Genomic DNA, 16018 nt, shown 5'->3' on the forward strand with positions numbered 1-16018 from the left:
GGAGTCCCCCTGCCCCTGGCCATCTCCATCCTGACCTTGACCCCGTTCCCCCAAGGGACCCCCGACTTCATCTCGGCTGCCCCATCGTCCCCGTCTGCAGCCCCACAGTCTGGGCAGTGGGGAGGACCACCCGTCACACACACACCGCTATCCCTGCATTGCTGCCCTTCCTGGAAGCCAGACCTGTGTCCCCTCTCCCACCACGCTGTCCCCACGGTGGACACAACCATCTCCCTGAGAACGAGGACTTCCTCTCACGCTCTACTCCCTGGGGGCAGGGCTGGGGTTTCGCGTGGGCCTTTCTCTGCTCACCCTCACATTCCTGCAGCCAGAGACTGTGTCTTCCCCCGGAGATGGCTCTTGTGACCCACTCGGGGCTTTGCACCCAACGCGGGCAGTGCCTGGAACATACACCGGTCCTCTGAGGGCGTGCAGGGTGGCTCCATCTTCCAGGGCCTTGCAGGGTGGCTCTGCCCTTCGAGGCCGTGCAGGGTGGCTCTGTCCTTTGAGGCCATGCAGAGTGGCTCTGTCCTTCGAGGCCGTACAGGGTGGCTCTGTCCTCCAGGGCCGTGCAGGGTGGCTCTGTCCTCCAGGGCCGTGCGGGGTGGTTCTGCCCTCCGGGGCCGTGCAGGGTGGCTCCATCCAGCGGCCTCCTGTCATAAGCTCCTGAACTGCTATCCAGGAGGGTTCGCCCCACCCAGGCATTCTGATCTCGGTCGCTGTGATGTGTTTGACTCTCAAAGCAGGTGGGCACACAGGGCAGCCTTGGAGTGACAAAGACGAGCTCTGGGGTGAAGTGTGTGGGTTCGAGTCCCTGCTCTGCCCCGTCCCAGCAGGTGGCCTCTGGGGCCCGATTTCCCTCCTTTGTAAACTAAGGTCGCAGTTGCCACACGGGGCTGCTTCAAGATCGGAAGCGCTGTCGTATGCAGAGCGTGCCACATGGTGGCGGGCACGCGGTGGCCGCTCACGAGGGCGCAGGGTCAGCCACGGGGGCTGAGCAGGCTCGACGTGGACCTTGCTTGCGTAGTCGCTTGGATGTGGCGTGGGAGCCAGCATGGCCTGCGTCCTTTCCATGTGCTTCTGGGTAAACAGTGTTGAATCATAAAACGACAGAGCGGAGGGGAAGGGAGGAACCCCTCTCGGTTCAAAGAAACTCGCTTAAGTGAAGCCCAGGACTTTCTGAGACACTCGAATCCTGAGAAGCAGCTGACATCTACCAGGAACACAGCCTGATCTTCGAAGGTTCTTCCCAAGACCTGTGCAGTTTGGGCCGAGGTGCTGGGAAGCAGGAGTAATGAGTAATGAACTGAGTAATGCGCGAATCCCAGAGGGACACCGTGGGGCCTCCGGCATCTCTGCTGTGTGGCTCGCTGCCCTTCTGCCCTCTCGGTGTGTGGGGACGGGACGGGACCTTTGAGTCCGGTGGCAGATGGGAGGGGACTGAGACTTGGTGAGGCAGTGATGGTCTCTCAAGCCCCCGGCGCCTCTGGGGGCAGGGGTGGGAGAAGGAGGGTGCAGGCAGGCCCTTCCCAAACCTACCTCCGCCTCCCCTCCGGGTGGTCAGAGCCTGAGCCCTGGGACCAGCACTGATGATAATATCCCCAGACGTCCTTGTGAGCACTGATAAAGCACCATATGCTTAGTGGTCACGGAGCCTAGTGCTAAAAGTTAGGAAATAGGGGGGCGCCTGGGTGGCGCAGTCGGTTAAGCGTCCGACTTCAGCCAGGTCACGATCTCGCGGTCGGGAGTTCGAGCCCCGCGTCAGGCTCTGGGCTGATGGCTCAGAGCCTGGAGCCTGTTTCCGATTCTGTGTCTCCCTCTCCCTCTGCCTCTCCCCCGTTCATGCTCTGTCTCTCTCTGTCCCAAAAATAAATAAACGTTGAAAAAAAAATTAAAAAAAAAAAAAGTTAGGAAATAGGGAGAGAGAGATCAAGGAGAAGGGGGCAGGGAAGGGGGAGCTTTCAAGAATCCCTTAGGAGGGGCGCCTGGGGGGCTCTGTCAATGAAGCATCAGACTTGAGCTCAGGCCACAATCTCACAGTTCGTGAGTTCAAGCCCCACGTTGGGCTCTGTGCTGACAGCTCGGAGCCTGGATCCTGCTTCGGATTCTGTGTCTCCCTCTCCCTCTGCCCCTCCCCTGCTCACGCTCTGACCCTCTGTCTTTCAATAATAAATAAGCGTTAAAAACAAATTAAAAAAAAAAAAAGACAGTAGGGCACTCCTCAGGGCACCTGAGTGGCTCAGTCAGTTAAGCGGCCGACTTCCGCTCAGGTCATGGCCTTGTGGTTCGTGAGTTCAAGCCCCGCGTCGGGCTCTGTGCTAACAGCTCGCAGCCTGGAGCCTGCTTCTGATTCTGTGTCTCCCTCTCTCTGCCTCTCCCTTGATCGTGCTTTGCCCCTCTCTCTCTCTCTCTCTCTCTCTCTCTCTCTCTCAAAAATAAACATTAAAAAAAAATTTTAAATAATAAAAAAATAATCCTAGCCTGCAAAGGATCTCGACCTTCTCAGTAAGTTAACGCTACTTACAAAAGGCTTAAAGTAGCCACATCACTTGCCTTGTGCCTTCCCACCACCTCTGTGCGAGTTTCCCATCCAGATGAGAGGTCCGGACCGCCACCCCCCCCCCCCCCCGGGTCCCCAGGGGAGTGCTTTGCTTGCTGGCCCAGAAACGGAAGGAGCAGGAGCTTTGTGGGTCCCAAACACGGCAGGGGCTCGGGTGTGACTCCCGATCCTCTGTCCGCAGCCTGCTCGCTGGGCCGGCACACCAGACATGCCCCTGAGTAACGAGGGCCACGGGGACTGCTGCCCCCCCGTCCTGTGTTGCTGTCTCTGACCGTAAAAGTCACCGTGGGTGACGGCGCTCTACCTTCGGGTCTCCGAGCTGCCTTTGTAAGTGTGTGTGCAAGAAGAGTGACCCTTGTGCCATTGGCGCGTGCGCACACACACACGTGCACCCCGGCACGCAGGCCAGATGTGTCCGCCCCACCTGCACACCTCAGCCCCGGCCACCCTCGACCCCCGTCTTCCTCTGCAGGTGGTGAAGGTGTCTCGCACTTCCTGCCCACAACCCCCCGGCCCCAGGCTCACTGCCTGAGAAGTGTGTTTGGGGGCGGAGGACAGGAAGAAGGGGGAAAGGCAGGAATGAGATCCCTCGCTGCCCCTGCAGCACGCTGGCCCGCCGGGCGCCCCCGAGGAGGAACCCGCGAGCACTGCCCGTAGGGACCGGCCCCCATCTGACGACAGCCAGCCTGCTCCCGCACCCCGGGGCTCACCAGCCCCCGAGCCGCTCTTCCCGACCCTCCTGTGCCTTTGCTGAGTCACCTGTTGCTTGGAATTCTAGCAGGGACCCCTCAGAGCTTCTGGAAGGGAGGGCCAGCAGGGGACCCACCCTCTGGGTGTCCCGGGGAAGATTACTTTATCTGTGGCCTCCTTGAAGCAGAGCCCGGGCTCCTGGAATCTTTGGGGCTTGACACGGTGCCAGCCGCGGGGAAGGGAGGGAATGGCCAAGAGTGTTTGCCGAGCCTGGCGGGGGGCCGTGTCCGCTCCTGGAGGAAGGCGACAGTGCTGATTCTGTCCTCCTCAGCCCTTCCCCCTTTCTCAGCAGGCAGCAGCGTCCCCTGCCGTCTCCCTGCTGCGTTCAAGGCCCCCCGCAGCGACCACCCTTGGGGACAATCAGTGGCGCTTGTTTGCTTTACTCTGCAGAACCTCATTTCGGTGCCATGCTCTCCTCCCGCCTGGCAGCGAGGGTTCAGTAAGACCGTGTCAGCGGGAAAACCACGTGTGAACACGTGTGCGGCCAGGTCCGCTGGAGCGCATGCCTGGACGGCTGATGGACGCCCGGTGTCCCTGTCCTTGCCCGGACCTGGACGCATCCACTGGCCAGGGAGACACCTGGGTGGCCACCACCGCCCGTTGGCACGGCTGCTTTGTAGAATGTCCCTCCCTTCCTGTTTTGGCCTGTGTGATACAAACATCCCTCCCTGTGAGATTCGGGAGGGGAAAGGACATTCGCGTCATCACTTCTGCCCGGGGCCCCACACTCGCTCATCCCCCGGCTCGTGGCGGGACCCTCCTGGCGTGTCAGTATTGGTGCACCTCCTCCTACCTCCCTCAGTCCTTCTTCCGGGCCCCAAGGTGACCCTTTCCTTCTCCCTTTGTAAGCCTGGGTCACACTCTCGCACTGTGTTCTTATCACCACCTCCCCACTTTCTCCCCTTCATGATTTCTCTAGATTTGTTATGGAGCTTGGAGGTGAATTTCAGAAAATTTCATCTTGACCCTTGTGTATACCCGCTGTCTTCAGGACAGGCAAATCTTGGGGCGCCCGGGGGGCTCAGTCGGTTGAGCGTCCGACTCTTGATTTCAGCTCAGGTCATGATCTCAGGGGCATGAGTTCGAGCCCTGTGTCGGGCTTTGTGCTGACAGCGTGGAGCCTGCTTGAGATTCTCTCTCTCTCCCTCTCTCTGCCCCTCCCTTACTTGTGTGCTCGCTCTCTCTCTCTCTCTCAAAATACATAAACATTTAAAAAAGAAGAAGCAAATCTTATTTTTTACCAAAAACAGTTACTTTTTCATTAAAAAAAATGAAAAAGCAAGGAGGACATAACTATCCCTCAACTGTCCTTGAGTCTGGTGAGTGTTTCATCCCCAGGCTGTGATGAACTGTGTCCGAGAGGGTGGGTGACGGGAGGCTGCGGGGTCACCAAAGCGGCGACTCTGACGGAGCATCCCATCAACAGAATCGTGGTGCCTGAACCTGCCATATTCTCCCTTGGACCCTTCGGAAAGAAAGTCTTTGCTTCCTGTTTTCCCCTTTCTAAACTACAGGTCTGTGAGTCAGCTTTTCTTCTCTCCTACTTAGCTCACTGTGCGGCATTACAAGTGTATTCAGAAAACATCAACCACAGTAGGAGAGGTCCCCGGCTGTGCCGTGTGCAGGGAGAGAGGGTCGGAAGCTGGCTTTTCCTCGGGTGGTCAGCTCTGTGTGCCGTCTGCTCCGGAAGGCAGCTCTGACAGCCGCAATTTGAAGTAAAGCAAAGTGGACTTCAGCCCATCGCAGTCAGGTCCCAATAGAAGCAACCAGAATTGTCCCACCACCTGGCAGTTCGCCTGAAACACGGTCAGGGTCTTTCCCAGACAGACGGGAGCACCCAACAGGAGTATTTGGGACGAAAGCCTGCGTAGACTCAAAATTCCAAGGTGCCAAGAGCAGTTTCCCTGAGGACATCTGTCCTGGTCATGGCAGGTCCCACAAAGCATTGGTTTTCCGCGTTGGCACCTGTCAGTGGGCCACGGCTGATCCCAGAAGCCCCGAATCTTTTTGTTGATGAGATACGCGTCTCTCTTTATCTGCCGATGTCTTTCCACCGAGAAAAAAAGCTACGGCCCACAAAGCGCCTGAATCTTCACGTGAACCAGACAGAATAGATACGATTATTCCCACTTGGCGGGTGAGGAAACCGAGGCTCGGAGTTGGTCGCGTTGAGCGCTCGGTCCGCACAGCTGATGGGAGGCAGGGCTGAGTGCCAGTCACGCCTCTGACCTGAAGCCCCCTGCACCCCACTGTCCAGGAGCCACACCCCCCCACCACGAGTTGATAGGACTCAGCACACAGCAGGAGCCCAGCGACCCATCCAGAGTGAAAGCCGGTCCACCCGTGCTCGGTTATGTGAACTGCAGGAGGGTCCAGCCTGGAACAAACCCCGGCAAGAGCGATCTCCCCCGTTCCTAGCTTGCTCCCCGATACACCGGGTGCCCCGGGAGCCTCACGCACAACCGACCCAGGAAACACAGTGCTTTCTGCCACATACTTGGCAGCTTCTCCCTGGAGGTGCGTGAACTTCTGAAAACGTTTACGTGATCGGATGGCTGTCTTCAGAAAGTGGTAGTAAAGTCTGTTGACTCAGCAGTCCCGTGATGAGTACCTTGAACACTGTAGGCGAGGCGCAGGAGGAAGGGAAGAAAATACTTGTAGCCTCTTAATCTGGGCACAGAAGTTGGGCTCAGGGGGCACCTGGGCAGCTTGGGTCACGGGCTCGCAGTTCGTGGGTTCGAGCCCCGCGTCGGGCTCTGTGCTGACAGCTCAGAGCCCGGAGCCTGCTTCGGATTCTGCGTCTCCCTCTTTAGTTAGGAGGTAATTATACACACAGCTGAGTGAAGGTATCTGCAAATGAGGCGGGTTTGATTTTCCTTGCGTGTTTCCGTCAGGTGCGTGCCTTTGATGATCTGAATGGGACGATCGGCTGGGAGAGTCACTGTCACTGCTGACCGGTCCTGGAGGGATCTAGACCCAGGACTTGGGATCTCGGCCTCACAGTACCGGTGCAGACCAGTGGAAGTTTGGGGAGTGGACGTGAGCGGAGGAAGGCAGGCTTTAGCATGACCGTCTCAGGGCAGCGGGCAAGATCGACCAGAAGAGGGGCCCGAAGGCAAGGACCACAGGATGTATACCCACCTCCGTGCCAGGCGGTGACAGGAAGTGCTGGCAGGATGTGGCAAAGGCTGAGGCAGCCTTGGCTGGGTGGCGGTGCTGGGAAGGGACGTGACTGGAAAGCAGGAAGAGAAAAGCCTGCAGAAGCTCGGGAGAAGTGGGCGGGAAGGTCAGGGTGGAGGTGAGACCCCCACATGCGTTAGAACTTGGGGAATCCAGAACCGAGCGCCGTGGGCTGTCCTGGTCATGGCAGGTCACAGGCGGGATAGAAGGAGGCTAGCTGGGTCTGGAGAAAGCCCTTGAGTTTGGATTTGGGTAGCCGGGCGGTGACAGAGCCCAGGTGATCTCCCACAGCCGGGAGGGCCTGGTGCATGTCTGCTGCCTTCTTTTACAAACATTTTGTGTGCCCGTTGGTGCATGGCTGGGGCCATGCAGGGGACAGGGCTGAGTGAGACACCCATCACCTGAGCCCCAGCGCCCTCAAAGCCTGGAAAGAAGGTGGTTTGACCTCACACCAGCGCCCGCCCCCGGCTCTCCATCCGTGGGTCAGACTTTAAGCTTGTCTGCAGTTCAGCCCCCTCTTCCGTAAGATTGGAGCAGTCAGGAGACATCAGCTGGCACTCTCTCCTCCCCTGGTAGAACCTGGAGGGCTAAGAAACAAATATCCATCCTGGGAATGCGTAGGTATGGACAAATTTCAAGAGAATCAAGATTTGGTACCTGTTCAGGTTAACTAGTTCTCTAGCGGGAGCACGGCCATGCTGTTTGCGCTCCAGTGACGGTCACCCGGTCCTGCCCTTTGCCTCTCTTTACCGTCCCGATCGGGGACCCTCTGGCTGGCGCAGGGACAGGAAACGCTAGATGTGTAAGCCTTGCAAAGGTCACTGCAAACCACACTGACACCAGTGAATAGCACACTAATGATCCGACTGTGCCCAACAGGCTAATGTGATTGGAAGAATACGTATAAAAGTCAGACTCCGGCGTATTTCTGAATTCTAAATACAAATCTAAACGTGTTTACTCTCCCCAGAAAATTGTCAGTGTCCTTTGGCTAGAAAGTAGAGCCGACTTCCTCCTCCTGTTTTGAAGATCTCAGGTCTGTCTTAATGTCTCCCTGAACTGACAACATCATGAGAAGTTTACGGGCACGACCCAACGCAAACTGAAAAGTGTGGTTTGTGGGCATTTAATCTGTTTTTCCAGGACGTTCGTCAATTTGGCAATCCGAATAGAATTCAGAATCTGAGGCACCCACAGCGTTTTCTTTGAAAATATTAGTGACAATGTGGCGAATTGAAAACTCCTAACCAAATGAACTCAGTTTGTTCTTGACAAGAAAAATGTGTTTTGTGACATTCAGAAAATTTAAGATGCATTGAGTCTTTTTTTCTTTTTTTTTTTTTTAACCTGTACCCTTTTGTAAAACAACGGCCTGAAGTTTGGGGTGGAATTTACTAAGGAACCGAAGACGGGCCTGAAAGCCCATCGGGAGATAATCACTTCCCGGCTCCCACGGGCTTCTAGCACCATCGAGAAGGTCTGCTTTGCCACGAGTGTTAGGCTTACGAGCAGTACTGAGATAAGGGGCAGGACAGGTCTGCACCTGTAAGACATCTGCCAGCATGAGTGAGAAGGAGGGTTTTGTGGCCCATCTGAGCGCCCACCGGAGACATGAGCACCGTCTGATTGCATGACCCCTGGACCAGCCTGCTCAGGGAAGGAGAGGGACTCATGAGACACTGTGACGGGGCCCGGATGAGCTGGGGTGGGGAAGCCACACGGAGGGCAGTGCCAGGGGGGCCGCGCTTTCCAAATCGCTCGTTGTTAACTCATTTCATCTTGCGGGGGACTATTGATCAATGCACTGTGACTCCCGTGGGCAGGTGAGTGTGTGTGTGTGTGCGTGCACACCTTAAGTGTGAACGTGCACGTGCAGCTGTGGTAACACCCTTCCTGATGCCTCTCAAGCACCAGGGAAGAGAAAACACAGCTTCTCAAAGGCCCTTCCTGCACAGCGAGAATGTGTGTTTGGAATACTGGCTGTAATGCATTCATTAGATACAGTCTCCGATTTGCGCATTCACATGCTAACCTCCAGGAGGACAGGTTCCAGAACTTCTGCAGAGCCCCAGTCTCCTCTCTGATAAACTAGTGATAGTTCCTGCCACGTAGGACGGTGGTGAAGATAAAAGGCAGTTTATGGAAAGTTCCTTGCAAGTACCTGGCATTTACAAAACCCCCAGTGAATGCCTTCCATGAAAATAGACTGAAATAGAATAGGGTAGGACCTGACAGGACAGACATAGGACAGAACTGGACTGGACAAGACGGGACCAGGCAGCACCAGTCAGGACAGGACCAGACAGAACAAGACAGGACCAGACTGGACAGAACAGGACAGGATAGGACCAGATAGGATAGGACAGGATAGGACCAGACAGGACAGGGTGAGTGTCACATTCTCCTGTTGTGCGTAATTACCATCCATAAGGAGGCCACGTCCTTCTGAACCGAGAAGTCGGTTGTGCACAAACGCGTGTGATGCGTGAGTGAGCGCGAACTCCTATCGGCTCAGCTTTCCTAGGGGGGGAGTAGAGTAACTCTGTAGCTACAGCCGTGTTCTGTTTTTTAAACTTGGTGTCCATTTTAGGGAATCAAATATGAAGGACAGACATGATAAAGCTCGTCTGAATTGTGGTCGCATCATGATGCAGACAAGCTGCGCCCTAAGGGGACACCCGGGGAACCTGACCTCCCAGTCGCGTCACGCTGAGGCCCCAAGCAGCAATCTGAGCAATATCTCGGGGCGTGTGGCCGCGATGCCTTTTCATCTGTCTTCTATCACGTATGGTGATGCCCCCGTTTTCAAAAGGCAATACGTTGCCCTTTAAATACCCCCATTACCTGAGATGGTTGTACCCCTGCGCACAGAGAGCCAGAGATTGGAAAAGGTGACCCAGGGAATCGAAGCTCAGTGCAGAGCCCGCTGAAAAATCGGCCTCATTTTGCTGGCTGGCTGTGGACACCGAGCACACGTGCGCCCGGGCAAGCCACCGCTGACCTGCCTGTTCCACGTGGGCCATGTGACAGTGACGGTCTCTGTGAGGTTTAGACCGTCAAGGGACAGTGTAAATGAGGCTGAGGGTTTGCTAGGAAATGATTAAGGTGGTCACTTCAAGGAGCACCTTTGAGAGTCTCTCTCCAACGATGCTTGCCCATTATCCCAGTATTTTAGTCAATATTTCACGGGAAGCACGGAGAGGGTCTGTAGTCAGAGGAGTGTGGAAGCTGAAACGGGTTCCAGCAACGTCCGGGAGGTCCGTTTCCTGTGGGGACACCATCGTCTTGCCTCTGCTAATTCGGTGGCTGTTCCAACAAGTTTAGTTTAGCGGCTAGGCTGCGCTCGCCACGCTGACAGACGTCGGGATGCCCCCCTTGGAGAGAAAACTCCGTGTGCGTGTGTGCGCGCACACACGTGTCTCCACGCGTGCCTCCATGGGTGTGCGTGGGTGGCAGCTGCTAAGCCTTCAGACATAGACACATGTCGGGAAGCTCTGACCTACAAACACAGAGCAAGGACTTGAAGATCTGAGGCGCTGATAACATTTATGAGAGCGGCTGATAAGGAATACCCACAGAAATTGATAGCTCGTTCTGAGGTGGGGGAAAACACTAATTTTTCCCCACTCAGGGTGCGGTGTGAACATTGCTGATCTTCTACGAACACTTTCTAAGAAAATGTTGAAAGCCGAATGAAGAAAATCTGCCATGCGCTCAGCCCGCTAAGAAGCACACCGCTTTCGTTACGGCCCCTAAGATGTTTGGCGCAGCAGAGGTTAGGTGATAACATGCCATGCACTGTGGTCCTGCCTCCAAGCAGCACCGTGTTACCAATGGAGTGGCCTGTACGAAGGCTGAGAGTGGCAGACGAGTAGCCAACTGTGGGTTTCGAGCAAGCATGCTTTCTTTTAAAAGAAATAAAATGACCCTTTCTTTTAAACTCTGACTGTATCTTGTGAACACTGTCAAAAGCCAGCTTTCTTTCTCCTTCTTTATTGCAGTTACATATGGGGCCGATGGCTTTAGGGATTTTCATGCACTCATTCCCAAATCTTTCTCTCGTAAGTATATGCTTCGCTTCTAGAAAACAAACGCGTGTTCACCTCATCCTCCATTTCCATGGCGTAAATGTTGTGAATGCATGTGTCCACACCACCTTCCTTCATGCTTGACCCAGTGAGCTACATCTTGACCGTCCTGTTCATTAACCACCTGGGACATCACCGATACAAGGACGTGCATATGGAGCGTTTAAGACCATTGGAAGATACGCTATGGGACGTTCCTCTTGTTGTGGCCGTAACAGTAAGGGTAGAAGGAACAATAGTACTGATTGAATTGTCACTCCAGTCATGCTGGTAAACAGCATTGCCATTCATGTGATGAGTATCTCCTTTTTATTGAGTGTGATGATAAAATGGCCTGACTTCCTGTCCCCATGAAACAGCCCAGCGTGTTTTCATGATAACTTTTACGAATTTGTCGGACCGGAGAAAGATGCACGCTCTCCTTCCGTGGCTCTGAAGTATTCATTTCAGAACCGAGAAGAGCACGCTGGCAGGGCTTTGAGGCCGTTAGTCTGCGGTGCCTCGCTGCCTGAGCGGACACAGTTAGGAGTCTGTGCCTGCAGAACCTTCCTGATCTGAGCTGGTAAACCAAAAGCAGATGTTAATTTCATTTTTAGCTGTTAGGAGTCAGTGAACGATAGACGGATTAGGGCAGCATCCCCGAAGGAGTATTTTAAGGAATGCGGTGTGCTTTTAAAAAGACACAGGGAGCCGAATATTGAAAGGAGCACAGACGGGTTGCCCCTCTCAGGACTGAAGCCTTGAGAAGGTGCGTTAGTAAATTCTCTCCTGTTTTAAAGCAACGTCAGAAAACAGGTCGTGCTTGTTAGTACTGCAACAATTAGTGATCCGGGCTCAACCTGAAAGGTGTCAGTAACGTTAAAGGTAAGTTTCTGACATCCTGGTAATCAAAACTCTTTGATACCTGAAGGATTTAGCACTGGCCACATAACCATACCCTGTTCTCACAACCCGGAGTGGAAATTGACTGCTTTTCCAGTGTAGAAAAGTCATAGAGATCTTTCTTCTACTGATGATCTCCCTGTGATGCAGCTTTAAAACGACAGCTTGAGAGATGGACTTCTGCGAGCTCTATATGTATGGATGTGTCTTTATATGCATGCATATGCACGAGGGTGTGTGTGTTCATACAATTACGTCAAACAGGAAGGTGCTAGCACAGAGAAGTCTTGTCAATTTCAGGATTGGAACAGTCACATGGCTGCAATGTTGAGCCGTCAGATGCCCTTAAGAGTAAGGAAATACATTCTGGTTTTTCAGAATGTTTTCATGAAGGTTTAGGAGCAAGCACGCTGTAGTGTTGAAGCAGGTCCTTTGGTGAAGACTTCAGTAAGTAAAAGCTGGCTTGTTTAAAGACCCATGCTACTTGGAGATTTTAGAAGGTAGATGATATATGTTTTGATATATATGCCTCTCTGTTTACGCAAATGGATTCACAAGGTATTCGGGTCTCTTTCTTCCACACCCCCTCCCACGTACCCAAATTGTAAATATCCTCCTCCTCCACACAGATGGCTGTTGTCCTTGAGGATGGCCCCACCCAAACAGCAGCCCAGCTGCTCTTGGCCAACACCGCCACCTGGTGGGCAGGGTGGAGATTGCCCTCCTCACCCCACGTCCCCTCCTTTTTTTCTCCATCTTGAAAATTAAAAATACAACCTGTTTGACCCCCCTCTACCTTCTCTTTCCCAGCTTGTTGTGTTCCTAGTCACCCGAGGAGGATGTAAGTCTGCTTGTAACTCATGCTTTTTTCAGACTCTCTCTTTTCTCTCTCCTTGACTTCATTTAAAGGCCTAAAAGGATCTAATCGTGCATCTTGGCAAGAAAAAAAAAAACCTTGTTTTAAATGATGGAAGTTATAATAAGTGGTTTCATTAGCTTAAAAACGCTTAAAAGTTTTTGTAAATCACTTTTTACGAGGCAGCACAGAAGCATCTATATATTTCCTCTTCATCTCAAATTTTATTTATCTACTCATTTATTTATTTTCATTTAAATGTTTATTTATTTATTGCGTGTGTGTGTGAGAGAGAGAGAGAGAGAGAGAGAGAGAGAGAGAGAGGGAGGCAGAGAATCCCAAGCAGGCTCCACGCTGTCTGCACAGAGCCCAATACGGGGCTCAAACCCATGAACCCCGAGATCATGACCTGAGCAGAAACCAAGAGTCAGACACTTAACCGACTGAGCCACCCAGACGCCCCTCAAATTTTAGCATCATCGCACTCATTCCAGATCTGTCGTGAATATTTTTATTCCGTTTGATTTTGGCTGGCTAGTCACTGGTTGTGGGTCTATTTCTCTCTCCCATTTTTTTTCCCCATTTAAAATATTGAGGGCTCCAGGCTTATGTGGCCTATACTCACACCATAGGAACAATTTCAGGGTGTCTTTACAATGGCAAGGCACACTCTGAGTACCAAACGTTTACATTACTGGTAAATGCCAAGACACTTTCTAAAAGGGAAAAGGCAACGAAGATGAAACAGAACCCATTTGTCGGGGGGCGGGGGAGGGGGGGGTGCCACCAGTGCACGTTATCTATGCATTAAAATGCTTTAATCATTCATGAGTACGTTCAGTGCTTGGCAGTGGATGGAGCCTCTGGGCTCCATTGACCCTGAGTTGCCTGGCCTCTCCGAATTCTTTGGTGCTAAACTTGTCCCCACGCTGAAGTCCGCCTTACTTTAGGGGTCTGGGGTCTCTCTTGGGACTGCTGTGTTACTAATAACGTACAAGACCCCTAGAATATATAACTATAATATTTTAAATGTTCCTAATTTAAAACAGCATCTGAGAAGGTAACTCTTGACTCGAGATTTGAAGACATCAGCTCTTAATATATAAGTCACGTTTACTAAATAATAAAATGGAGTGCCTGTCCATGCGCGGTCCGTAGTCCACGAAAGAGCTTCAGGGTTAGACCTGAGCCAGCGCGTTCTGGGGCAAAGAAACGCGTGAACGTCCACTTCTTGTTCTATATTTAATCGGGTCAATTCAGTACCTTACTGATCGACATTTTTCTGAGTGGTAGGGGAAGGAGTTGCAAAATACGTGTAAGTATAATCCCTACGTTGAGGGAGACCGTAGCGTTTCGTAGACATAAGGGCGCATATGAGCAGTTCCAGCTCCAAGAAAATGGAACAGATGGCGTGGGTTAGGAATTCAGGGTAGGGACAGCCGGTCAGCAGGAGCCCTGGTTAGCTTAGAGACAACATCCATGCAGTGGAGCAAAGTACAAGAAATACAAACTAGGGGAGACCCGCTATTTCAGGGAACTCACTGGGCCAGTAGACCCGTGTCCTTCAAGGGAGATCATGAAAAAAACGAAGACTGCTGTTCCAGTTGACTTTTCTCAAGGGAGTGGAGTAGGACTCGTGCATACTCTTTGGGTGGGCTCCAGGCCAGGAGTTGGAACAGCTTACATAAAGGCCATTCATCTGTCAATGCTTCATCAGGGGAAACAATTGCTGGTGCCATTGACTTCTGCAGGGTTGTGGAATTCAAAATGGCGGGCTCACAAACGCAACACTCACACAGACCTCCCAGGTCTTCCTGTGCGCATGCACCCAGAGGTTGTCCACGCAGGTGCCCCCTCCCCCAGCCCACCTGCAGAAGGAACCTGCTCCCTGGGCACCACCTCTGGGCCGTGTGGTGCCAGGGCCACCCAGGCCCCCCTGCTCTCTGTTCAGCCTCAGCCTCCCAGCCCCGCGTGTTGTTTCCCTGAGCCGAGCTTGTCCAGCTCCATGGACGCCCCAAGTGTGCTCAGCCCCCGCTGACTTCCTTCCTTCTGACCACTGCAGACCGTGCCGGCCCTTTTTAGCGGAGGCTTACGGCCTGGCCAGGGCGGGGGGCTCCGGATTTCACCGCGTGCAGGACCCCAAGGCGGCATCTTCTGTTTTTTTCCTTTTTCCGGCCACATCACTAATTGAGCCAAAACACCAAAACCCCTCTTTCACACTTAGATAAGTGAAGCCAACAGCCCCATCCTGCGTTTGTGTTTTTTTTAAAGGTCTATTTTAACGGGACTGTGCATTTATGTCTAATAGATCACAATTTTGAGATCGGTGTGTTCGCGACTTACTACGACAGGTTTATGCCCTGACCCCTTGAGTGTAATAGGCGTGTTGCCTGTGTCCTCCTCCCAGCCAGAAAGGAGGCCCTGTTTCGGGGACACCCTCCGCGGGTGAACAGAGGTCCGTCCGTCTCTTCTGTGCGGCCAGCACGCAGTCTGCATCTGTCCAGCAAGACAGGAAAGCTTTTCGCCCATGTTTAGGGAACGTTCACCTGTGCGTGACTCGGACCTGCCCTTGGCCAATGGTGATATCCACCTGCGGTCTGTGTTCTCACCTGTGCCCCCGGCCCCTCCCCCATCAGGCATCCTCTCTCTCGGTCCCCACGGATTTTTCCTGTCCTAATGCAGCCTGGAATGTGGCCGCAAAGTCCTGGCGAGCTTCCAGCCCTAAAACACTCCGCATCTGCCGCTCGACTCCTACTCGGAAACGCGTACCCTGTCTGCTTACACGGAACCCTGTCAAGTTCCCGTCCCTCGTGGCTGCTTGAGCTCGCCACCAGGGATCGAAGGTATCGTCCGCGATCTTTTCTCCAGTAGCCTGCAGCATCACAGGATCCTGAATTCTATCTAGTCTTTGAGCTCGGCCTCGACCGGTGCTGCCCAGATGTACCGAAAACCGTACCTGGGGCCCGCTAGAATCTCAGGATGGTTTATAACAGGCGCTTGTGCCATCTGAGCCTCCTGGCTCTTTTGGTTCTGTGACATTTCTTAGAGGGAAACGTCGCATGACGTAACAGGAGTGAGAAAGTCAGATTAGTGCCTGGTATCCAGGCTGGCTTGAGGGCCTCTGTGGCATTTAAGGTGACATCCACGCTGTGCTCCCCGCCCCTCCCCCGCCGTGCCATCCTCATCTTCTTCCTTCCTGGTCCGGCTTTGCCTTGGCTGCAAGTGGCGTGCTGTGGCCGATGTCACCCTGAAGGTCACCCTGAGGCTTTCCCGTTCTCTTGTCCCTCACCAGGAAGGGCCCACCCTGTCATCAACAGCACAAGCCACGGAGCACACCCGACGGTCACAGAAATACCTGTCTTAACAACGTAAAATAAGTCGTGGTTCCTGGCAACTGTACTTTTGGGAAAGCGAGGGTCATTGCTGTCTAAGAGGTTGCCTCCGACTGTGTGAGACAGAGCCGAGTGCTAAGGGGGTTATCCCCATGCTTCTCCATCCTGTGGTTTCCTCCTTCCAGCCACGGGTGCCCAGACCGCCACCCTTGTGTCTCAGCGCCACTGGCGAGAGAACTTGCCCAGCGACAATAATTTGCTCCACCAAGCTCTGGAATGCCCCAATCTCATTTAAAAAAAAAAAAAAAACCCACCAGTTGGGTGATTAAAAACAATCCCAGGTTAGGGGCGCCTGGGTGGCTCAGTCAGT

At 53.5% G+C, this 16018-nt stretch overlaps 1 protein-coding gene across 23 annotated transcripts in view; it reads left to right on the forward strand.

The window, feature by feature from the left end:
* Positions 1-16018, forward strand: part of IKZF1 (IKAROS family zinc finger 1) — a 101275-nt gene that overhangs the window by 54330 nt on the left and 30927 nt on the right. For 14 of the 23 annotated variants that reach the window (XM_045052121.1, XM_045052119.1, XM_045052122.1 and 11 more), the window contains one exon: positions 10492-10551. The exons of the other annotated variants lie outside the window; for them this stretch is intronic. In XM_045052121.1, coding sequence (XP_044908056.1) covers positions 10492-10551 — 60 coding nt within the window. The remainder of the gene's footprint in view (positions 1-10491; positions 10552-16018) is intronic. 23 annotated transcript variants of the gene reach the window in all.

This window comes from Felis catus, chromosome A2, assembly GCF_018350175.1.
Source record: "Felis catus isolate Fca126 chromosome A2, F.catus_Fca126_mat1.0, whole genome shotgun sequence".
NCBI lineage: Eukaryota > Metazoa > Chordata > Mammalia > Carnivora > Felidae > Felis > Felis catus.